At 42.9% G+C, this 27,515-nt stretch overlaps 1 protein-coding gene across 1 annotated transcript in view; it reads left to right on the top strand.

The window, feature by feature from the left end:
* Window positions 1–27,515, top strand: part of LOC139751627 (zwei Ig domain protein zig-8-like) — a 416,836-nt gene that overhangs the window by 299,098 nt on the left and 90,223 nt on the right. The window contains exon 2 of the mRNA XM_071667247.1: window positions 8,506–8,660. Coding sequence (XP_071523348.1) covers window positions 8,506–8,660 — 155 coding nt within the window. The remainder of the gene's footprint in view (window positions 1–8,505; window positions 8,661–27,515) is intronic.

Raw genomic sequence — 27,515 nt, 5'->3', positions numbered from 1 at the left:
AGCTAGTTATCTGTTCTCACAGTTTGAATTTTCCCTTTTTCCTCTTTTTTCATAATTTGTCGATATTTTTCACTCAACAAACTTTGAAAATGCATTCAGTCAAGATTTTCTCTTTAAACCATCTCCCTCACCCCCCCATTTGTTTCACGTCCCAATTCTTAGTTACGTGAATCATCCCATTCTCTCTCTCTCTCTCTCTCTCTCTCTCTCTCTCTCTCTCTCTCTCTCTCTCTCTCTCTCTCTCTCTCTCTCTCATCTTCCCGTAGCCCCTGACCCCCCCCTCTCCCTCCCCCAACCCTACCCGACCTTCCCATTATTGCTGGCAGTGTTATCTCTGCCAATTAGCATGTTGATGTGGACCCGCTCATAACCCAACAACGTTTTGATAGCAACAAACATTACACGCATCTCTGGGGGGAGCGGCTGGCGCTACCACCAGGAAGGGGCAAGAACACAAGTCGCCCGCAGACCGTAACCCGCCGCCCAGGACGACGACACGACTCGAAATGAAAAAGAGAAAAAAAAAGTCACCATAAACAGAGAGGAAAACTTTAAGATGATCATTTGTGAGGATAAATTAATACTAAACGAGGCAACTTCATCATCTTGTTTAACTGTCTGACACATCTCTCTCCTCACTACCCCGGTGAGATGCGGCCCAAGGCGCTGCCATCCTCTCTCTCTCTCTCTCTCTCTCTCTCTCTCTCTCTCTCTCTCTCTCTCTCTCTCTCTCTCTCTCTCTCTCTCTCTCTCTCTCTCACAGACCCATCTCCTGCGTCTCCTCCTCCAAGTGTGTTCTCTGTACCCCTCCTTCACTTGCTACATATCATGGGATTCGTGAAAGATTAACGCTGGTCCCAAACTAAGCTACTGCAGTTAAGATATAATCTCTCTCTCTCTCTCTCTCTCTCTCTCTCTCTCTCTCTCTCTCTCTCTCTCTCTCTCTCTCTCTCTCTCTCTCTCTCTCTCTCTCTCTCTCTCTCTCTCTCTCTCTTTCTATGCAATCAGTCAATCTACCTATCAAATCCTCACCATGTCCATCCACCAATCGAACTATCCATCTGCCAATCCATGTACCACACCTTCGCTCTACCTCCTCCCGTCTAAGTCAAATACATTTCCCCGCCTCTTCTCCTCGTCCCATCATCATTTACCCCCCCCGCCACTCATTTCCCCTCCTGCAAGACGATCATGGTTCGTTCTGGTAAGAGAGAGGCCATCGCCCCCTCCGAGAACGGTTCAGGGCCAACACTGGCACGGAAGAACGCGAGAAAAAACGCGTACGAGAGGAAGAAAACAGAACAGACCTCCCTCCACATCCAGTCTAAACTTGGTATTTTTTTTGGAGTGTCTTTACTTCTGGAAACACGAGTTACTTTTCTCCTGAGCAGCAGCGGGATCGACTTCATTAATACTAAGCAGCGTCCAAACACTTCCTCTACAATGTATTGCAAGACGGCTTTTCTTATGTACATTTCGGCGGCTTCCTGAGAGAGAGACAAAAAATAAAATACGGGAAAGGGAAGCAAGAACGCTGTTGCCAACATTGTTCTGGCCGGATTTTACAGAAACATTAAGAAAAAAAAACATGGTCTTACGAAGACGTGGGCAAGACAGGAGCCAACCCTCACGTGGGTAAAAATTCAGAGATACAAACTTTTTGGATTTTCAAATTATTTTCATTTTTACCTGCGTATCTCTGCCTCAAAGAGGAACTAAAACATACATATCCATATTGAGAATTAAGCTCATACACACACACACACACACGCCACACACACACACACACACACACACACACACACACACACACCCACACACACACACACACCACACACACACACACACACACACACACACACCACACACCACACACACACACACACACACCACACACCACACACACACACACACACACACACACACCACACACACGCACACACACAAATACGAGTCTCTGTGGCGCAGTGGTTAGCTTTATTGACCATGAGACACTATGGAGCAGCCAGGGTTTGCACCCGCATGGGTTCGAATCCTGGGGGTGGCAGTCGGCCTACACCCAACCCAGATGTTCATACTCCCGTAGGGGCTGGTCGTTAAATGAGTTCCTGGATTAGGCTGGTGTGTGTGCGTGTGTGTGTGTGTGTGTGTGTGTGTGTGAGATACATGCATAGAAGTGCGCCTCTCTCTCTCTCTCTCTCTTTCTCTCTCTTTCGCAGGTTAGTATTTCGGCCACTGCTCTCGTGAGCCGGCTGCGCTCTGGCCAGGCCACACGTCCTGGGCCCACGGCACACGGCTCTCTCCTGCACATTCTACATATATCTACGGTTATGAGACTGGGCAACACGAGTGTATAACTCCCCTCAAAATAAGACACAAATAGTAATTACACTCACGCACATACGTGCGATGATTATAGTGAGGTTAAACAAGCTATTATTAGGATGGCTGTATGATCGGAAATATGATTAAGGAGATTTGGATCGTTTGAGCCGAAGAAAATGGAAGGTTTCCAGCAGAATACACCGTAGACACGGGAATAGGACGCATTCCCGCTGATCATCCACAATACGTCTGACTGAGGTTGTGACTCTGTTCTTAAGCTCTGACATCTTAAGCTCAGTACTAAGAGTTCCACAGGATATCATATTCAGAACCTACACCAAAGATTTGAGGTTCAAATCAAAATCCTTAACGTTGGATAGTATGAACACGGATGGCAGAAGACAAAACTAACGTACAGGATCAGTTATTACAACTGTTCAGTTCCTGTCATGTGATCACGCATCATTTACTATTGACTCGCGTGTAATCTTGATCGATTAACCTAATCAGTCGACAGAAAATCATTACCGTCTGCAAATCTGAAGACTTTCCCTATTTTTGTGGCACAGCTGATACTTGAGACATTCCTAGATGGGATAAGGGTGATGAGGTGTGTGTGTCTTAAAGATAAACAGTGGAGGTTATTCATTACATCTGTGGTTAGGTCAGTAACATGTTTATGGATGTAGCCAAGATCAGAGGTGGTTCCGTCTGATGGGTTTCTGGAGTTCGAGAAATGGTTCAGTCTGATGGGCTTCTGGAGTTCGAGAAATGGTTCAGTCTGATGGGCTTCTGGAGTTCGAAAGATGTCTCAGTCTGATAGCTTTCTGGAGTTCAACTATCATAAAAAGAAGCAAAGGGTCGTGACAGTGTCTACAGCAATACAGTTGTGAGTAATCGTTTTCTGAGCCAGTGTGTCTCAAACTTTACCATCCCACGCCAACCCCCCCCCCCTCCCCCAAAATAAATCAGTTCATTCATGATTCATGCCTTCCCCTCCCTTCCAAGCCCCCTTTTCCTTCCCCCTAACTAATTCATATAGCATAAAATTTTAAGATATACCTATGAATAATGGCTGTTTTATATGATGTATGCTTACAGAACTCAAACTAAATTGCTCCGGTATTCAAAGTAAGACGGCTAGACACACACTTTCATCTGATGGATACGCTTGTATGCTCTGTAAATGTAAGGTCAACCTCAAAGGCAACCCACTGTAAAAGCTTAGATATCAAAGCTAATTCTTTTTCTTCAATTTCTCAAAATCTTTCGCCGTCCTGGAGGTGAAGCCCCTTACTCCAAGCATGCCGTAGCCAAAGACTGAAAATACCCGTAGAATATCTTAACCTTCACACTCCTTGTATCCCGCCCCTCACACCCCTTTAAGCTCGCCACCCGTCGAGTCCCATGATTGGAGCGCACCCTCCTCCACCCACTTACTGTATGACAAACACTGGACTCACAAGACTCTAGTACTTGTGTTTGTTGTGTCTGCAAACAGAAGCACATAACGAAGGTTAGTACAGAGATCCACGTCTCATAAACCTTACTACAGCGATGATAACATGTCTGCAGGAATAACGTGATTGCTTAAGCCATCAGGAGCCATATTGTTCTCCTCCACATGAGGTAATTACTTTCCTAACGACAACAGACATTCACGAGAACGTTAAGTAGATGGGACTATAGCTACTATGAGGGAAACCTTAATGATTGTGTCGCAATGGCACTGTTTACCTTATAGTAGTTCAAGACATACGTATTGAGTCATGGTCTTCAGAAAACAGTTTATAATATGAATCAACAAAACTTTAAGGAAAGACAAAGGTTGAAATGATATGTTCAGCTATTATGATACAACCCAGTGGGCCACTTTTGTGGGGATGCTGCACCTTTGTAGCTGCGCTACAGTCAGAAAAAGAGTAATGATGGTCTGAGTTGCAGCTAGAACATCCTCGAAGAGACTGTACTCCACTTCGTCAAGTGATGATGATTTATCCTCGCCGAAGGTGACTTTTCACTCGTAGTGTAATCACAAGCATTCATACTCCAGTATCTCACACACACACACGCACACAAAATATATATATATATATATATATATATATATATATATAACATCTGCTTAATATAGTACATAATTTATCTAGGGGATAAAACACAGGTAAACATATATAGTTATACTTGAATTAAGAATTATCAAGTTATTTTAGTACCTTGAAGGAGGGACGTGGGTTGTTGCTGGAATGTGCATTCCGTCGATGGACAGCCATGCTGAGGCACTGAGACAGAATGCCGGCTGGTCTATTATCCTAAGTTGCTTGGATTAGCCGGGATCTGATGTCGCTAAGGAAGTCAGGAAGCGCTTCCTTCCCCCAGGGTCCCAGTGTCTCTGAACCAATCAGAACGAAGAGGTATTTTGGACCCATGTGATCTTATCTCGTTCTCTTCTACGGTTCCCTGAAGTCTGAAGCACCATCTTGATTTTCTCTCTCTCTCTCTCTCTCTCTCTCTCTCTCTCTCTCTCTCTCTCTCTCTCTCTCTCTCTCTCTCTCTCTCTCTCTCTCTCTCTCTCTCTCTCTCTCTCTCTCTCTCTCTCTCTCTCTCTCTCTCTATCTCTCTATCTATCTATCTATCTATCTATCTCTATCTATCTATCTATATACCTATCTTTCCAAAGTAAAAATCATACATCTTTTTTTCGTCAGTAGTAAAGATGACTTTGACTCAGTTCTACGAGAAACACTCTCGAATGTAAACACAGCGACAAGCTTCAACTCAATGATCTGTTCCTTTGTAGAGAAAGGGTAAAGCAAGAATTCTGGCCACGCATCATATGGCCATGTAACGCAAGCACTCCAGCATCACGAAAGATTAGACTAGACAGAGACAGAACAAAAACAAGTACTCCAGTGACAAACACAGAAGACACTCACGTTAATTGCAAACGCCATATTTTTCTTTGTTTTTAATCAGTACTGCGAGAGGCAGCAACATGAAAGTAATATAGACGGGACGACAGACCCTCAAACATAGGGGTGACGCCAAAGATTTATTCTCTATCATCAAAATTGGACTCTCGACTCACTGCCTGTATTTCTTTTAAGGTCTTGCCGATCTACACATTAGTAAAGTTCAGTGGGGCATCGTTCATCTGCAGTTCTTATGAAAGATTTTAGATATCTGTAGAATCTAAGATAATCAGAGCATATGTGGAGTGTCCATGTGTTAGTTATAGCCCCACTAATTTGTGCTTATACTCCACTAGAATAAAAGACGTCAATATCACACAGGGACTAGCCAGTGTTCTGTACACTGATGTACCAAATGAATTCCCATGTTTACTAACAGTAATATCAGACAAGGGGAAGGTATGATTTGCTTCTGACATCCTGAAGTGAATTCAGTTATCCTGGAATTTCAGATATTCAAAACTAAAGGCATATCATCAGCACACTTAGAAAATCAACATTACTTCGTCAAGAAGGAAACCCATCACTACACCATTACTTTGCCACTGAACGAAAGAATCAGCAGCTGACATTGATATCAACTCCTTAAACAGGTACTTAATTTTACCTAACCCAACGCTCATTAGTTCGGCAGCTCAGGTACTGATGGTTTCCTCCAATAGAATGTTCGTAAAAAACAAGAAAAGAAGATCTTAAGTCAGAGTCATAATATAACTAACGAAATCTATTTTGTAAATTTCGTTCATATGTGAAAACGAATCATTCGTATCATGTCAGTGATACGAGTAGAGACTGGTGAAATAAAGAGAACTAACAACCTAGCCAGATTATAACTACATGTATCAACTGCAAGGGTCAATCTCTCTTGTACACTTACGGCAAACCGTACATAACACCGTATCGGAACCAGGAGACATACAATGCTGGACAGTTTCCATCGTCAGTAAGATCATTAGATTTCAGTTTCCTTACGGCTCTATGGGTTCTGTCTTCGTATTTTCTAATTTAGGAAAATGTAGCACAGAATTTTCTAAATTCGTTCCTGCATCATTCTTAAATTGATCGCACTTAATCATCCCTATTCAATAGAACAACTCCATTACCTTGATTAGGTTCATCAATTACATTATGTGTCACTGACAGACTTTTGAGAGCGGAATATTCTCCTTCGCTTAGTAAATGAACCATCTTGCTATTATGTCTGGACCTTAACACTGAGATGGCCAGGTGACCTTAAGTAAGTTTGTTCATCTAACGTCACACAGTGTTTTACTATTCCTTCAAGATACGTAGCTTAATATCATTGTATCTTCCTATCAGAGGATTAAAATATCTAATTTCCATAGAAGAAAGAATACTGGAGTGGGTTACTATACAACAAAGGGTTATTACTATAAGGTACCATGGAATAAGGGGTAGCTCTGTGAGGTACCGTGGAATAATGGGTTGCTCTGCAAGGTACCAGAAAATAGAGGGTAAATCTGGGAGGTACCATGGAGTAGTGGGTTGTTCTGCGAGGTACCATGGAAGTCAGGGTAATATTGTAGAGCACCATGGAACGAATTATAGGTAGGTGAAGTACCATGGGACAAAGAGAAGTTCTTTGAGATACTATTGAACAAAGGGATTTTCTGTGAGGCACCACGTCAGAAAGGGTAGCACTGTGAGGTACCACCGAATGAAGGGAGTACTTTGGAACGAAGGGTAAGTATGTAATGTACAATGGAACAACGAGAAGATCTGTAAGGAACCATGGTACAAAGGGTAGTACTGTGGGGTACCACTGAATGAAGGGTAGTATTGTGGGGTACCACTGAATGAAGGGTAGTACTGTGGGGTACCGTGGAACGAAGAGTAGTTTTGTGAGGTACCATGGAACGAAGGGCAGTGCTGTTGGCTGACACGGAACAAAGGATAGTACTGTGAGGTACCATGGAACAAAGGAAAGTACCGTGAGGTACTGTGGAACAAAGGACAGTAGCCAAGTAAACGTTAGCTAACCATACCACACGCCCCTCGGGTTCATCGTATTCTACATGGGTACCGTCGCACTATATATGAGTACCAAGGTCATACCACTGCACTGTACTGTACTGTATTATATTGAACATGAGTACCAAGTTTGTGCCATCGTACTGTACATTGGCGCCAAGTTTGTACCATCGTACTGTACATAGGTACCAAGGTCAATCTATCACACCGTACATGGGTACCTGGGTCGTACTACCGTACTGAACATGAGTACATGGGTCGTGCTATCGTAATGAACATGGTTACATGGGTCGTGCTATCGTAGTGAACATGGGTAAATGGGTCGTGCTATCGTAGTGAACATGAGTACATGGGTCGTACTATCGTACTGAAATGAGTAAATGGGTCGTGCTATCGTACTGAACATGGGTAAATGAGTCGTGCTGTCGTAGAGAACATGAGTACATGGGTCGTACTATCGTACTGAAATGAGTACATGGATCGTACTATCGTACTGAACATTCTTACCCAGGTCCTGCTTTACATGGGTGCCTGGGTCGTACCATTATCCTGCACCTGGTCGTGCCGTCGTACCGTAAACGGGGTACTTCTCATAGCATAAGCTGTGCGTCGTGATATTGCAACCTTGACGTAAGGAATGGCATCGTAGAAACCTCCCCACCACCCTCCCCACACAGTCGGCAGGCAAGCTTTTACAGTTGAATTCCCTCAATAACTAACGGTCTTCATTGCTCTCCAAGACTCGGAATTGGAAGACCCGTCTCGCTCTCGTTAACTGATGTTTGCCTCAGGGTAAAAAAGTCTGGAGCGATGAGCCTGTTTGCTGCGCCACCAACGCCTACAGGGCTCGCACTGTTATAAGTTGCCCCTTCCTGACGGGTGACCTTTGGTTCTTAAAGATGGCAATCCCGTCACCGGCATCGAGGCAGTCTAGTCAGGTCTGTGTTGGCCAAAACAAAGCCCGAGTGATCCATACCACATCTCTCATGATTTACGATCGCGTCGCGAGAGGCAAATTTCGCCCTGCTCAACAAGTGACCTATAAAATGTGACTCCCTTCATCAGAACGCTTCCATTTTGCTTCCAGCATTTGCCGAATGACAATTATCATCTTCTTTAATTCGAGTCTTTCAATTACACTTATATCTATGTATCTATATTCCATGACGTGGCTAATTCACTGACTGACTGTGTGTCATCTCTTCCCTACCACCAGTGTTGGCAAGCGTGAGGGGCCAGGGGCTCATCCCACCGCCTCCGTTGGTCACCGACCAACCTTACTTCGACTCCAGCATGATGAAGAACCAGACTGCACATGTGGGCCGCCAGGCCGAACTCCACTGCCGCGTCCACTCCATCGGCAACAGGACGGTGGGTCTCTTCAGTGGGTTGCTGTACTGCTTGTAGTGAGGTAATGGTGCTATACTTAGTTGTCAGTCTGTCCCATGTGGATATGGTAATACTGTAATGTTGTATTGTACAATAGAGGTGATTTGCACTGCAATTCAGTGTAAAGAGGGTCGAGTACTCGCAGGATAATGTGCTTAAACTGCCGTGTACAAGGTAATTTAGCTTCATAGGCGATTGTACATGATGGGCTTATACAGCATCATATGATGGCTGTTGGTAATCCTAGTTTTCTAGGAAATTGTGGAATATTAGGAGGAAGATCATCTTTCATTCAAAATTCCTAGAAAAGGTTTCCCAACAGAGGGCATTGCTTTCAAAGTGTATACAGCCAAAATATGCATGTGGCATGAGAAAGGTGGGAGGAGGGCAGTTCAGAAAGAGTAGTGAGTGTTGGAATAAAGAAGAAAGGTTGTCAGTGAAAGAGAAGAGAGAGGCGTTTGGACGATTCTTGCAATGAAGTACTGCAAATAACTGGGAGATGGATAAAAGAATGCGGCAGGAGGTCAAGGGAAAGGTGCAAGAGGTGAAAAACAGTGCCAATAAGAGTTGGAGTGAGAGAGTATCATCAAATTTTAGGGACGATAAAAAGATGTTTTGGAAGCAGGTAAATAACGTGCAGACGACAAGAAAACAAATGGGAACATCGTTGAAGGGGGCAAATGGAGAGGTAATAACAAGTAATGATGAAGTGAGAAGGGGATGGAGTGAGTATTTTGAGGGTTCGTTGAATGTGTTTGATGATGGAGTGGCAGATATAGGATATTTTGGTCGAGGTGGTGTGCGAAGAGAGAGGGTCAGGGAGAATGGTTTGGTAAACAGAGAAGAGGTAGTGAGAGCTTTGCGGAAGATAAAAGCCAGCAAGGCGGCGGGTTTGGATGGCATTACAGTGAAATTTATCAAAAAGGGGGTCACTGTGTTGTTGATTGGTTGGTGAGTATATTCAGTGTATGTATGGATCTAGATAAAGTGCCTAGGGATTGGTGGAATGCATGCATAGTGTCAAATAACAAAAGCAAAGGGGATAAAGGTGAGTGTTCAAATTACAGAGGTATAAGTTTGTTGAGTATTTCTGGGAAATTATATGAGAGGGTATTGATTGGGAGGGTAAAGGAATGTACAGAGCATCAAATTCGGGAAAAGCTGTGTGATTTCAGAAGTGGTAGAGGATGTGTGGATCAGGTGTTTGCTTTGAAGAATGTATGTGAGAAATACTTAGAAAAACAGATGGATTTGTATGTAGCATTTATGGATTTGGATAAGGCATAAGATATGGTTGATAGAGATGCTTTGTCAAAGGTTTTAAGAATATATGGTGTGGGAGGTAAGTTGCCAGAGGCAGTGAAAGGTTTTACCAAGGATGTAAGGGATATGTACGAGTAGGAGGAGAGGAGAGTGATTGGTTCCCAGTGAATTTCGGTTTGCGGCAGGGGTACGTGATGTCTCCTTGGTTGTATAATTTGTTTATTGATGGGGTGGTTAGGGAGGTGAATGCAAGAGTTTTGGATAGAGAGGCAAATATTCAGTCTCTTGGGGATGAAAAGACTTGGGAAGTGAGTCAGTTGTTGTTCGCTGATGATACATCGCTGGTGGCTGATTCGGGTGAGAAACTACAGAGGTTGGTGACTGAGTTTGGTAAAGTGTGTAAAAGGAGAAAGTTGAGAGTACAGATCATTAGGTTCAGGAGGGTTAAGGAAAATGTTACTTGTGAGGTAAGTTTGAATGGAGAAAAACTGGAGGAAGTGAAGTGTTTTAGATATATGGGAGTGGATTTAGCGGCGGATGAAACCATGGAAGCGGAAGTGAATCATAGGGTTGGGGAGGGGACGAAGGTTCTGGGAGCGTTGAAAAATGTGCGGAAGGCGAGAATGTTATCTTGGAGAGCAAAAATGGATATGTTTGAAGGAATAGTGGTTCCAACAATGTTATTTGGTTGCGAGGCATGGACTATTGATGGGGTTTTGCGGAGGAGGGTGGATGTGTTGGAAATTAAGTGTTTCAGGACAATATTTGGTGTGAGGTGGTTTGATCGAGTAAGTAATGAAAGGGTAAGAGAGATGTGTGATAACAAAAAGAGTGTGGTTGAGAGAGCAGAAGAGAGTGTGTTGAAATGGTTTGGACACATGAAGAGAATGAGTGAGGAAAGATTGACAGAGGATGTATGTGTCATAGGTGGAGGGAACAAGGATGGAGTGAAAAAGATTTTGAGCGATCGGGCCTGAAAATACAGGAGGGTGAAAAACGTGCAAGGAATAGGGTGAATTGGAATGATGTGGTATACCGGGGTCGACGTGCTGTCAATTGACTGAACTGGGCATGTGAAGCGTTTGGGATAAACCATGGAAAGGTCTGTGGGGCTTGGATGTGGAAAGTTAGCTTTTTCACTCCATCTTTCCACCTCCAATTTGGTCTCCCACTTCTCGTTCCCTCCACCTCTGACACATATATCCTCTTGGTCAATCTTTCCTCACTCATTCTCTCCATGTGACCAAACCTTTTCAAAACACCCTCTTCTGCTCTCTCAACCACACTCTTTTTATTATCTCTCAAACTACGAAACTGTTCTGCTTGTATGTTCGTCATCCGGCTCAAGGCGTCACTCAGCATATCTGTGTATCGACGTTGCCTCAACAGTTCCTGAACAAGGAAAGGATAGAGTGAAATGACCCACTGGCTACTGTCATGAACGTCAGGAATTCGATAGAGAAGCGTTCAACGCGTTCGGTATTATTCGTTAAGCGTGCTGGGAAACTTCGTTGAATGCTCCTAGAATTGGTAAGGACTCCATCGGCGCTCCTGCAGCTGTGTCCTGAGGGAGAAGGCGGAGAGACTCGACGAGGAAGCCTTAATGTGTGTTAAGAGAATGTTTACCTCCTCCTCCGGAGTCCATCAGCCTCGCTGTTTACCTCTGTCGACCCAGCGTGTGTGTCTTTGTGTGTGTGTGTGTGTGTGTGTGTGTGTGTGTGTGTGTGTGTGTGTGTGTGTCTGTGTGTGTGTGTGTGTGTGTGTGTGTGTGTGTGTGTGTTCTCTCTCTCTCTCTCTCTCTCTCTCTCTCTCTCTCTCTCTCTCTCTCTCTCTCTCTCTCTCTCTCTCTCTCTCTCTCTCTCTCTCTCTCTCTTTACATATATATATATATATATATATATATATATATATATATATATATATATATATATATATATATATATATATATATATATATATGTATTATCCCTGGGAATAGGGAAGAAAGAATACTGCGCACATATTTCCTGCGCGCCGTACAACGCAACTATAAGTGGGAGCGAGTGGGGGAGGCTGGAAATCCATCCTATCTTTATTACTTTCCAAAAGAAGAGACAGAGTAAGGAGCCAAGTGATGAATTCTCCCTTCAAGCCTGTGTAATTTGTTCTTGACGCTTCATCGCTCACGTGGGAAATAGTGTGTGAGAGGAGAAAGTTGAGAGTAAATGTGAACAAGAGCAAGTTTATTATGTTCAGTAGGGTTGAGGGACAGGTTAATTGGGAGATAAGTCTGATGGAGGAAAAATTATTGGAAGTGAGGTGTTTTGAATATCTGGGAGTGGACTTAGCAACGAATGGAACCATGGAAGTGAAAGTGAGTCACAGGGTGGGGAAGGGGGCGAAGGTTTTGGGAGCGATGAAGAATATATGGAGGAAAGGTTATTTCGGAGAGCAAAAATGGGTTTGTTTAAAGGAAGAGTATTTCCATCAATGTATAAAACATTGTTGGGCTATAGATAGGGGTTAAACGGATGAGGGTGGATGTGTTGAAAAAAAATTTTTGAAGACCTTGTATGGTGTTAGGTGGTTTGATCGAGTAAGTGATGAAAGGGTAAGAGAGATGTGTGGAAATAAAAAGAGTGTGGTTGAGAGAGCAGAAGAGGGTGTGTTAAAATGACTTGGACACATGGAGAGAATGAGTGAGGAAAGATTGACAAAGAGGATATATACGTCAGAGATAGAGGGAACAAAGAGAAGTGGGAGACCAAATTGGAGGTAGAAGGATGGAGTGTAAAAGACTGAGCGATCGGGGCCTGAACATAAAGGAAGGTGAGAGGCGTGCAAGAAATAGTCAGTTGGAACGATGTGGTATACCGGGGTCGAAGTGCTATCAATGGATTGAACCAGGGCATGTGAAGCGTCTGGGGTAAACCATGAAAAGGTCCGTCGGGCGTGGATGTGGATAGGGAGCTGTGTTTTTGGTGCATTACACATGACAGCTAGAGACTGAGTATGAACAAATATGGCCTTTGTTGTCTCTTCCTAGCGCTACTTCGCGCGCATGCGGGAGGAGGGGGTTGTCATTTCATGTTTGGCAGGGTGGCAACGGGAACGAATAAAGGCAGGAAGTATGAATTATGTACCTGTGTATATATGTATATGTCTGTGTATGTATATATATGTATACGTTGAAATGTATAGGTATGCATATGTGCGTGTGTGGATGTGTATGTATGTACATGTGTGTGTCGGTGGGTTGGGCCATTCTTTCGTCTATTTCCTTGCGTTACCTCGTTAACGCGGGAGACAGCGACAAAGCAAAATAAATTAAAAACCAAATATGTATATATATATATATATATATATATATATATATATATATATATATATATATATATATATATATATATATATATATGTATTTATATATATTCTTTCCTATCATACTTTGTCGCAAATCAAAATTGAAATCAAAATTAATATTGATATTGTTTAGCTTGTTGACTAAATCTACATTGTTCATGATATTAGAATTTGATACCTTACCCACTAAAGGGCTTAATAAGGAAACTAACCATTTTGACAATTTATATGTGATGGAGCCTACTGAACTCACTATAGGTCTTGCTGGAAAATTCTGTTTATGTGTTTTGATAAGTCCATACATATATGGCAATGAAGAGGACAAAGATGACAAATTTTTGATAAAAGAAATGTTACCTTTCAACAACAACTTCATTTCTTTATTGAAGTGAGAATTAACTGCTTCTAAGGGATTTTTACTAAGTTTAGAATATGTTGTGTTATCATTTAGAAGATCATTCAAACTAGTTAGCTTTGATGTTTCCTCACTTTTCACTAAAGTTCCAGTTGATGACCTTTTAGAATATTTATTTGATGTCTTGGATGATATTCATTTACCTGTATCAAAGTCTAATTTCATTGAACTGATAAAATTGTGTATAAAAGACTGTGTATTTCAATTTAATGGAGATTATTATGCTCAAAAATTTGGTATGGCAATGGGCAACCCTGTTTCACCTGTACTAAGTAATCTTTATATGGAATTTTTTGAAACAAAATTACTAAAGGATATCTTACCTTCTAATGCAATTTGGTTTAGGTATGTAGATGATATTCTTTGTGTTTGGCGAACAAATGAAAATTTACAAATATTTCTCCCCTTACTTAACAATTTAGTACCTTCCATCAAATTTAATGTAGAAAATGAAAATAATGGTATGTAACCATTTTTAGATTGCATGATCCATAGACAAGGAAACAAGTTTAAGTTTAGCATATATAGAAAACACATCAATGTATGCTCATATATCCATTATTACTCATCTCAACATGACAGAGTTAAATCATCATCATTTCAATCTATGTTCCTTAGGGCATTACGTATTTGCAGTCCAGAGTTTATTGATGAAGAGTTTGAGAAGATATATTCTATTGGATCTAAGTTAAAGTACCCTAGATCTTTCATTGATAAATCCCTAAGTTAGCAAAGAAAGCATTTCATAGAGTTGAGCCCAAACCTCCCATTGACACCAAGAATCTTTTAGTTCTCCCTTTTAATAATAATTTCACTTTGCTTCCCATGTTGCTTAAATCCTTTAATGTAAATGTTGCCTTTAGCAACAATAATACTATAAAGAATATCTTAATCAGGAATTCACCAGACAATTCTCTTGGTTGCATCTATAAAGTTCCTTGTGGAAACTGCGATAAATTTTATGTTGGTCAGACTGGTAAGGATCTTTCTGGTAGACTTAAGCAACATAAATATAGTATAAGAACGGGACAAGAATCAAATGCCTTGTTTAATCATGTTAAAAACTATGATCATTGTATTGACTGGAGTAACGCCATCTAAGTTGTTAACTCTAACTCTATTACCAAGAGAATTATCATTGAATCTTCTATCATTAGATACACAAAGAATTATAATCTTTACATTAGTGATGGTCTATACAAATTAGATAACTTTATTGTTGATAAGATTTGTAAAATGATAAGTTTATGAACGCTCGTTGTATGTTTTGGACTATCACATGTTTACCAAATGGCGTCCTAGCTTTGTCTCTTCGATGTATATCAACTGACTGTTACATTTCTCTCTTGTGTCTCCCCTGATGTGATTATTACACGAAAGTGCACTTGGGAACTTTTCGTGTTTCATTTTCCCCGTGGACTCATAGGAATATCTTGATCACGCGCAAAATTGTGATCCTTTCCAATATATATATATATATATATATATATATATATATATATATATATATATATATATATATATATATATATATATACATACATATATATATTTTTTTTCTTTTTTTTTTTTGCTGCTGTCTCCCGCGTTTGCGAGGTAGCGCAAGGAAACAGACGAAAGAAATGGCCCAACCCCCCCCCCCCCATACACATGTATATACATACGTCCACACACGCAAAATATACATACCTACACAGCTTTCCATGGTTTACCCCAGACGCTTCACATGCCCCGATTTAATCCACTGACAGCACGTCAACCCCGGTATACCACATCGCTCCAATTCACTCTATTCCTTGCCCTCCTTTCACCCTCCTGCATGTTCAGGCCCCGATCACACAAAATCTTTTTCACTCCATCTTTCCACCTCCAATTTGGTCTCCCTCTTCTCCTCGTTCCCTCCACCTCCGACACATATATCCTCTTGGTCAATCTTTCCTCACTCATTCTCTCCATGTGCCCAAACCATTTCAAAACACCCTCCTCTGCTCTCTCAACCACGCTCTTTTTATTTCCACACATCTCTCTTACCCTTACGTTACTCACTCGATCAAACCACCTCACACCACACATTGTCCTCAAACATCTCATTTCCAGCACATCCATCCTCCTGCGCACAACTCTATCCATAGCCCACGCCTCGCAACCATATAACATTGCTGGTACCACTATTCCTTTAAACATACTCATTTTTGCTTTCCGAGATAATGTTCTCGACTTCCACACATTCTTCAAGGCTCCCAGAATTTTCGCCCCCTCCCCCACCCTATGATCCACTTCCGCTTCCATGGTTCCATCCGCTGCCAGATCCACTCCCACATATCTAAAACACTTCACTTCCTCCAGTTTTTCTCCATTCAAACTCACCTCCCAATTGACTTGACCCTCAACCCTACTGTACCTAATAACCTTGCTCTTATTTACATTTACTCTTAACTTTGTTCTTTCACACACTTTACCAAACTCAGTCACCAGCTTCTGCAGTTTCTCACATGAATCAGCCACCAGCGCTGTATCATCAGCGAACAACAAGTGACTCACTTCCCAAGCTCTCTCATCCCCAACAGACTTCATACTCGCCCCTCTTTCCAAAACTCTTGCATTCACCTCCCTAACAACCCCATCCATAAACAAATTAAACAACCATGGAGACATCACACACCCCTGCCGCAAACCTACATTTACTGAGAACCAATCACTTTCCTCTCTTCCTACACGTACACATGCCTTACATCCTCGATATATATATATATATATATATATATATATATATATATATATATATATATATATATATATATATATATATATATATATATATATATATATATATATATATATATATATATATATATATATATATATATCTTTTCCTTCTTTCATACTATTCGCCATTTCCCGCATTAGCGGGGTAGCGTTAAGAACAGAGGACTGGGCCTTTTAGGGAATATCCTCACCTGGCCCCCTTCTCTGTACCTTCTTTTGGGAAAAAAAATATATATATACATATATATATATATATATATATATATATATATATATATATATATATATATATATATATATATATATATATATATATATATATATATATATATATATCCACCTGTCTTTGGATATATTACTATTTTATATCATTTCACATCTAATCTATCAAGTTCCTTTCGTAGCTTCATATTTTGGTCTCTAGTTGTTTTGTTCCTGCAGATTTTGAGCAACTGCTTACAATCGACTTTATCAAGCTGGTTTTAAGACGTAAAGTGTGATCAGGTTATCCCTTTCTCTTTATCTTGCCCATGGTGGGCAAACTTGATGACTCTAACATTTTCCTGTGATATCTGAGTTGCTTTCATCTTGATCTTTATCAGTTCTCTGTGTTAACATGGTCAAACTTGGTAAGCATAATCTTATTGTTGACTCTACGTCAAATGTTAACAGATTGCTGATACTTCTTTATTCATACACCTTATTCTTTTATGTTCGTGAGGCGGCATGTCAATTAAGGGTGGATAAACAGCTGGGTTGACTGTGGACCGACTATAGCAACCAGGACTCGAACCAATGCGCCCGACCTTGGCCAGCAAGTGAATGCTATTCTAGAATTTTCTACTAGACTGTTTCTCCCCTTTACTCTTCTCCTGATGTGGGACTCTGGCAACTACTCCCAAGTCTCTCACAAAACTACTACAACAGGTTATTCCCTGCTGGATGATGCTCATATTAAAGCCTTATTTTCTGTGTCCCATCATCTTTGTTCGCATCTGCATGAGTTGAGTGTCAGACCAACTCTGAAGTTTGTGTAGGTTCTTACGTAAGTTGATGTAGTCCTCGACGCGTTTCACTTGCCCCCATAACCTTGGCATCTTCCGTAGACATACTTGGTAGGAGGTTAACCTTACTGGTACGTCCTTCATATAGATCACGAGAAGTAATGGTCTCAGGTCGTACCCTGTGGCACCTATTGTTCTCCGTTTGTGATGATCTAGAGCAAGTAATCTCTCACACAACCCATAGTGCTGACTGTTGTGACCACTCTCCTAATTTTCTGGATCTGTTTTTCACGTCTAATCCTTCATGCTGTAGTTACACAATCTTGCTTCCAATTGGTTCATCTGACCACACCCTCATGAATATGTGTATTCTAACAGCACCTCCTCCTCAAGCAGCCCCTTCTAAACGTAAATACTGGCACTTTAACAAAGTTGACTGGAATAATAGGCAAAAATTCCTTCGTGACTTTCCTTGGGTAAATTACTGTCTCTTATGTGGTGATGCTTCTGTCTCCGCCAGACACATAGCAGAGTTTATTGTTGTGGGAATGGAAGCATTTATTCCCTCTTCCTCCAAAACGACCTCTTCTTCCAATCAATGGTTCAACCGTTACTGTTCTGAGGCCATTCAGGCAAGGGATCAAGCATATTGGGCTTGTAAAAACTCTTTTTCCTCCGAATCCTATTCAGTGTTTATCTCTGCCCGTAATCATTGCAAGTACGTTATTCGTGAGGCAAAGTGTTCCTATATTCATGGGAAGTACGATAACCTCTCCTCTTCATCCACTGATAGGTCTTTTGTTTCTCCAGTTTTCCTTCAGTTTTCCCTTCTGACGGTACTATAACTGTCTCTGCCGTAAACAAAGCAACTATCTTTAGTTTTCGTTTCTCCTCCAACTCTATCTTGAATGGCTCTAACATTCCTTCCCCCACTGATGCTCCTCATGTTATCATATGCCCCTCTCCGTAATCTCTTCTCGAACTGCTCGAAACGCGATTCTATTCTGAAAACACTCAAGGCCTATATAGGGTCCTGAGACAGTTGTGTTTATACAAGGGATTGATCCCTCCTTGTGTGGAGTACTGCTCTCACGTCTGGGATGTCTTTAGCTCTGCATCCTTACTTGACAGAGCTGAGTCGAAAGCGGTCCAGTTTATCAACTCTCCCAGGCTAACTTGAAAACTTGAACCTCTTGATCCACGTCGTAATGTTCTCTCACTCTCTCTCTCTCTCTCTCTCTCTCTCTCTCTCTCTCTCTCTCTCTCTCTCTCTCTCTCTCTCTCTCTCTCTCTCTCTCTCTCCTCTTATAGGTATTAATTTCGTTTTTGCCTCTGGGAGCTGGCTACCTGAGTACCCCCACATCTCGGTAGACCTTGCTACACCCGGCAAGCTGCTGCATCAAATGATTACTATGTGGCGGTCGGAAACTCAAAGGTAGGCTGTTTTGATACCTATTTCTTTCCTTACACCTAGAAGCTTTGCAACTCTCTACCCTCTCATGTCTTTCCCGACTACTATGACTTGGCATTTTCAAAAGACAGGCTTTTCACTTCCTTTAAAATTCGCGAATTTCTCCTTTGTCTCCTCTTGATCCCTTTCATTAATCTCTCCATGTTTCATTTAAAGCCCGGCCTTGATGTAGAATTTTGTCTATTTCGAACCTTCAGCGTAAAAAGAAAGGGCCTCGAAAAGACTCCCCTGGTATGCATCTTTTGTTCCCTTCCATTAAGGAAAGGTTCAATCCGTGGTTGATGAAATTCAACTCATGCAAACACGAACAAAGAGGATGGGACACACTAAAAGAAGGCTTCAATATGAATATCATTCGGCAGGGAATAAACTGTTGTAATATTTCTGTGAGAGAGAATTGGGAGTAGTCACCAGAGTCCCACATTAGGAGAAACAGTGAGGTACAAAATTTTAGACAGCATTCACTGGCTGCCCAGGGTCGAGCGCATAGGTTCGAATCCTGGTTGCGATAGTCGGTCCACAGTCAACCCAGCTCTTCAACCACCCTTGGGGGTTGGAATTATTCTCTTATTCTTGCTTGTAGATCTCTCAGCTCCTGTATCAGTCTCCTTCGTGACATAGTGTGTACATGTGCTTGTGTGTATGTCTTTGTATGAGCATGAGATTATAATTTGTAATTATTTATTTGTCCGGTAGGGGTGGGAGTCTGACACTCTTGAGGCTTCATATTTTGAACATTCTCTGTCATACAACTTCATCGTTTTCTGCATGCTGACTACATTAACCATGTCCTCAGTCAATCAATTCCATTCATTCCTCAAGTCTTTCAGAACAAGTTTCCTGTGTATGATTATCATTTGTATTACCCTCGTGTTCCTCATCTCTTGAGCTTGTATTTATGAATCATTTCTTTATCCCTATGTATGTATGCACACACACACACACACACACACACACACACACACACACACACACACACACACACACACACACACACACACACACACACACACACACACACACACACACACACACACACACACACACACACACAACACACACACACACACACACACACACACACACACACACACACACACACACACACACACACACACACACACACACACACACACACACACACACACACACACACACACACACACACACACACACACACACACACACACACACACACACACACACACACACACACACACACACACACACACACACACACACACACACACACACACACACACACACACACACACACACACACACACACACACACACACACACACACACACACACACACACACACACACACACACACACACACACACACACACACACACACACACACACACACACACACACACACACACACACACACACACACACACACACACAACACACACACACACACACACACACACACACACACACACACACACACACACACACACACACACACACACACAACACACACACACACACACACACACACACACACACACACACACACACACACACACACACACACACACACACACACACACACACACACACACACACACACACACACACACACACACACACACACACACACACACACACACACACACACACACACACACACACACACACACACACACACACACACACACACACACACACACACACACACACACACACACACACACACACACACACACACACACACACACACACACACACACACACACACACACACACACACACACACACACACACACACACACACACACACACACACACACACACACACACACAACACACACACACACACACACACACACACACACACACACACACACACACACACACACACACAACACACACACACACACACACACACACACACACACACACACACACACACACACACACACACACACACACACACACACAACACACACACACACACACACACACACACACACACACACACACACACACACACACACACACACACACACACACAACACACACACACACACACACACACACACACACACACACAACACACACACACACACACACACACACACACACACACACACACACACACACACACACACACACACACACACACACACACACACACACACACACACACACACACACACACACACACACACACACACACACACACACACACACACACACACACACACACACACACACACACACACACACAACACACACACACACACACACACACACACACACACACACACACACAACACACTAGCTTATGTCAGGTACCCATTTCTATGACCGATCCTAATGGGAATATGAACAGCTGGGTGGACTGTAAACTGGCTGCCTCGACCGGATTCGAACTTATGGAAGTTTGATCCCAAGCGGCCCGTTCAGCGTGATGGTCAATACGCTTACACCTAAACCACGGAGGTCCGTGTGTGTGTGTGTGTGTGTGTGTGTGTGGAGAGGGAGCTTCACCTTCATGAGGCTCCACCCTTTACCATTCCATTTTCATAACACAGATTTTTGAAGTTTCCAGTAATGGACGCCTTTACTTCCTCTTGGCTTGGCTTGTTCCAGGGGTCCATAACTCAGCTGCGGGAGAAATGCTGCCCCGGATTCCTTCGCACACGCTCCTGGCCTAACTTCCAGTTGTGCCTCACAGTCTGGGTCTGGATTGTATTCTAACCTCAAAGAACGATTCTGTGTTAAAGCTGGAGCGGCCACTTGGGAAATATTGTGTGTAGTTGTCGCTCCTTATCCTTCATTCGTCCAGCGTGGGCAGATCGAGGGCTTTCATCCTTTCTTTGTGGCTCATTCCACTTAGGTCTGACACCTTCTTGTTGTGTTTCCTCGGACTCCTTCTTGTAGTTCTAGGTGGTTGATCAAGTGAGTGGGGCAGGGGAGGGGGAGGGAGGGGAGGGAAGGGGAAGGAATGGGAGGAGGGAACTATTGCGCCATATTCCAGCTTCTGATGAATGTTCGTCGTGTTTGTTTACTGAAACATCTCACTGTCCGAGTGTACCTAGAACCTTGTAGGCAATATCGACGTTGACCAAACAAAAACCTAGTTTGCCTCCCCTCACGAGCCTTCTCATATGTTCCAGTGACAAGTTCATTTTCTTTTTCCTACAATTCATATTCTTGTTTCCCATTTCTCTTCTTCCCATCTACACTTTCGATTTTTTTTTTTTTTTTTCTTTGCTAGATATCATACTTCCTTCTTGTGATCGACAGACTCACAGATTTCCATTCTGGTCTGTTTAAATCCCTTCATATCTTTATAAGTTAATATGATCCAGGGTCATATTTCATACGCCATTTCGTCCGACCGTTGCTATTCCTTATTTTGGATTGGCATCTTTGATCCTTCTGGCACGATGAACAAACATGTTCAGTTGTGGTTCCGTCTTGTTTGGCAAACCATTCATGTCGATCAGAACAGTAGTCACCCTTGACACTGGCTTTGGCAGGTCATCCTAACACTGTAACACTGCCTCCTGTGATGGTAGGTTATCCTAACACTCTAACGCTGCCTCCTGTGTTGGCAGGTTATCCTAACACTCTAACATTGCCTCCTGCGTTGGTAGGTTATCCTAACACTCTAACACTGCCTCCTGTGTTGGCAGGTTATCCTAACACTCTAACGCTGCCTCCTGTGTTGGCAGGTTATCCTAACACTCTAACACTGCCTTCTGTGTTGGCAGGTTATCCTAACACTCTAACACTGCCTCCTGTGTACCATCCCATATAGTTAACTGTCAGCCCATTATCCCTTTAGCTGAACCCAGCTTAGATATCTGGCTTCATTATCAACTTTTTGTGATGGACGGTACCAAAAGCCTTCCTCTGGTCTGAACTTCATACACGGTATTTTCGAGGATGTTGCCAACACTTTCAGAGAAATCCAGCAGATTCTTCATGTATGGTTCTATCTAAATCCATGTTCTCTCCTACTAAAGCAGCTTGTGGCGTGTCTAGAACTCCTCCATCTGCTTCCTAATTAGTTCCTATAGCATCATGCAGGTCAAGCTCATTAGCGATAATGACCTGTGGTCCAGGAACACTTCACGAACACCTTTTTAGAATGCTGGCACTACGTTGCCCGTTTTCCATTCTGCTGGAGCACTGTCCTCAGCGAGGGAGATCAACATCACCAGTGGCTCAGCAAGGGTCTCCTCTCATTCCCTGACGACAAATGGTGAGACGCCATCTGATTCATGGTCTTCTTGTCGGTCTAGCTCCTTCATGCGTCTTCCCATTTCCAATGGATTTATTCTGAAATTCTGTACGGTAATTTCCCTCCCCTGGCTGCCAGCGACGGGATCTCTGGAACTCACCAGTGTAAACATACTTTGATACTTCATCATTCACCTCTACAACCATGTCTTTATCATAATCAGTAACTTCGCCAAGATCTTTCATCTAATAATTTGGATCTTTTACATTTCATCCGTTCTTCGTGAGTCTGTGAAATGGTCCATGGTGTTCTTTTGATTCGTTCCTCGTTTCTTGTCCTATTCCAGACGCTGCTGGCCCTCTTCCATCTTTCCAATGAACCCTCACTCCTGCGTGTCATATATCTCATCCATAGTGTCCCTCTCTTCCTTGGTATATTTACACCTTCTCTTGAATCATTCTTGTAACACGTTATCTGTTCCTCTTTATACCCAAGTACTAATTCACACATCTCTATTCATTCGCCGTGGATTACACAGAATGTGTTACAACATTACACAAGAGCTGAATTCGGTCTCCTACTCCGTCCATGTGAAGTAGATGTTGAAGGCTTCATATATCCCTTCCTTACACTATATCTTACCTGGTGATTCACAGATGATGTTTTCGATGTCAAGGCTACAGTATAGGGCTACAGCAGTGATGGTAGATCTGCTGCGTTAACACTAGTGACCTCTGATACATGGTGGTACAAACTCATACAGGGTGGTACAAAAGATTCTCTTGAATGCACTCTGGGAAGACAATATACACCAGCATTACAGAGCTAAGATGTCCCGGTCTATCTCCGTATGGATCAAGTCTCTTTCTATAAAGATTCCACCACCTATCTGGTCTGCTCTGTCATGTTGTGATCCTTCCTTTGTTATTCTTTTATTCAAAAGTTGTTCAGGTTCATCTGATGTCCTCAAAGGATCTATACATTCGCAAGGACATTCGTCGGGTTCCCCAATCGGTAGTTGTGTTGGTGTACCATGGTCGTATGGTTGGTTTACCTAGTGGTTGTGTTGGTGTACCATGGTCGTATGGTTGGTTTACCTAGTGGTTGTGTTGGTGTACCATGGTCGTATGGTTGGTTTACCTAGTGTTTGTGTTGGTGTACCATGGTCGTATGGTTGGTTTACCTAGTGGTTGTGTTGGTGTACCATGGTCGTATGGTTGGTTTACCTAGTGGTTGTGTTGGTGTACCATGGTCGTATGGTTGGTTTACCTAGTGGTTGTGTTGGTGTACCATGGTCGTATGGTTGGTTTACCTAGTGGTTGTGTTGGTGTACCATGGTCGTATGGTTGGTTTACCTAGTGATTGTGTTGGTGTACCACGGTCGTATAGTTGGTTTACCTAGTGGTTGTGTTGGTGTAAGATGAGCGTAAGGTTGGTTTACTCAGTGGTTGTGTTGGTGTACCACGGTCGTATGGTTGATCTACCTAGTGGTTGTGTTGGTGTACCACGGTCGTATAGTTGGTTTACCCAGTGGTTGTGTTGTTGTACCATGGTCCTGAGGTTGGTCTACCTAGAGGTTGTGCTGGTGTACCATGGTCGTGAGGTTGGTCTACCTAATGGTTGTGCTGGTGTACCATTGTCGCACGGTCGGTCTACCTAGAGGTTGTGTTGTTGTACCATGGTCGTGAGGTCGGTTTACCTAGTGGTTGTTTTATTGTACCATGATCGTTAGGCTGGTCTATCAAGTGGTTGTGTTGTTGTCCCATGGTCGTGAGGTTGGTCTACCTAGTGGTTATACTGGTGTACCATGGTTGTATGCTTGGTCTACGTAGTGGTTATGCTGGTGTACCATGGTTGTATGTTTGGTCTACCTAGTGGTTATGCTGGTGTACCATGGTTGTATGTTTGGTCTACCTAGTGGTTATGCTGGTGTACCATGGTCGTTTCCTAGAGGGTAAAGACCTAATGGACGACTGTTCACAGTTGACTTCTGGAGTGATACATGGCTAGTCTCTCTCACGACGGGACCTAACCTAACCCCGCCTCCCCCTCATTCCTCTGCCTTCTCCAGATTTCTTCGTTGTTTTATAATCCTTTGGGGAGGGAAGAGGGGATGTGGGGGGTGAGTGTGATTTGGCGACCCTGCTAAGTTAGGTCTCAACTCTGCCTATGAAATCCGAGTTACCGTCTGCCACTCGACCCTTAAATTCAGGTTGCTTTCCATTCCCCGCCCACTTCATCAGCGTTTGCATGCATTATCTTTTGCGCTGATCTTTTTTTAATTTAATTCCTCTGCTTCAGCTCTCACTGGGCTGGCGTCTGCCTCTAGTCCGCCGTTCACCCTCGCGTCCTTTTTTGCCATTAATCCCTTCTCTCTGTTGCCAAAGCATCCCTGTCTCTCAATTCATTTTTATACATTTTTGAATGTCTCATTGTTTGCCAGCTGGTAGGCCTACCTAGAGGCTTCCTCCATATCATTCCTATCTCAAAATGTAACTCCTAACGACCCAGTCACCCAGCTCATCGACCAGCCCCCTTGGGAATGATGAACAGTTGGGTTGACTGCGGACCGGCTACCGCTACCAAAATTCGAACCAATGTCGATCGACCCTTTACGGTCCCTACACACGTCACGATCAGCAACGCTGACGACGGTACTCCAGTGTTGACGACGGTACTCCAGTGTTGACGATGGTACTCGAGTGCTGACGACGGTACTCCAGTGTTGACGACGGTACTCCAGTACCGTCGTCAACACTGGAGTACCGTCGTTGTCGTTAGAGTACCACGTGGAATGTTTCGCCGGGCCACGATTCTTCACTCAGTTTCCACGTGGAACACTTCCCCTCTCTGGGTCATGATTCTTCACTCAGTTACCACGTGGAACTCTTCCCCTCTCTGGGTCATGATTCTTCACTCAGTTTCCACGTGGAACTCTTCCCCTTGTTGGGCCCTGATTCTTTCCTCAGTTACCACGTGGAACTCTTCCCCTTGTTGGGCCCTGATTCTCTCCTCAGTTACCACATGGAACACTTCCTCTTCTTGGGCCCTGACTTTTCCCTCAGTTCCCATGTGGAGCCCTTCCCCTCGCTGAATCCCGCTTCTTGAACTCTCTCATCAGTTTCCGCCAGACAGCCTCTGCTCAGCACTATACACTTCACTTGGCCGCAGGACCGCAGGCATCCTGTACCGCTGCACAGTATGTAGGTCGATGCAGACCACAACCCATTGTCGAGGTGGTCGTTAGGCAGTGCGATCTGCCCCACCGTGCTCTCCTGCCTGTGTGTGTGTGTGTGTGTGTGTGTGTGTGTGTGTGTGTTCCAGACACTCTTCAACTTTTTCGCCTATTCTGTCTACATACATTTTTTGAACAACATTTATTCTAACTTTTCCATTATAAAGTTCTTCACGAACTTTCACACACTCTACGAAAAGGACCAATTTACATTACTGTTTTCCTGAAAAGGTCTTATTTACATACTTGTTTACTTGAAAAGGTCTCGTTTACATTGCTATTTGCCATATCTATTGCTCACTGCCGTTGGCCTTAATGCAGTGAAAACAGTGTCGGTAACAGTTGCTTGGCATTTCGTCTTTATAATCAACATGAACATTTGTCATCTCCTTGCACAGTGAAGTGAAAACATTATTCATAATGGAATATGTCTATCAGGCAGTGGTATTCGATGATAGATACTATACTCCGAGACAGAGAGGAGATATTGCACGGTAATCTGCTCATCAAACGTCGGTGTAAGACTTTACAGCAACGTTTGGCCGGTTATGTCCTTAATAAGTACTGTCATAAACGTTTATAAGTGTCCAATAAGTGAAGGAAAACAAAACAACGATAATAACCTCGAAAACAACATCGGGAAGATAAAACAAAAAACGAGAAAAATGTTGCCCATGTACTGAAGCGTGGGACTGCCGTAAAAATTGGACAACATGGCCAAAATTAAGGTTTTTGACCGCCTCTTGACATGAGTCTGTCAAGTACACGTTTACGGTCAAGTTCTATGTAAAGTTCGCTCGGTCAACGATCGGTAATGTGTGTGGTGGCAATTCTGGAGCCTTGCTCTAGAGTGTGTTATGAGCAGGACATGATCATATCTACCCTCACACTGCCCGTATGTACACGTCGAGTACCTCGTATCCGTGACGACACAGCGTCATACACATGAAAATCTAAAGTAACTTTTTTTTTTTGGCGTTTTATGTTCTATCCGAACGTGGATATCATGATGGCAAGGTATTTCTTGACCATAAGTTTCCACCCTAAACTTTTGTTATGATAGGATGGGTCCTTAGGGAAGATATACATACTTTCTCTAAACTTTGCCCGAAGTGTGTGAACTAACTCTCACTA

Source organism: Panulirus ornatus, chromosome 11 (assembly GCF_036320965.1).
Source record: "Panulirus ornatus isolate Po-2019 chromosome 11, ASM3632096v1, whole genome shotgun sequence".
Classification (NCBI taxonomy): Eukaryota; Metazoa; Arthropoda; class Malacostraca; order Decapoda; family Palinuridae; genus Panulirus; species Panulirus ornatus.
The sequence above is the reverse complement of the archived record's forward strand: the minus strand, read 5'-3'. Positions and strand labels throughout refer to the sequence as shown.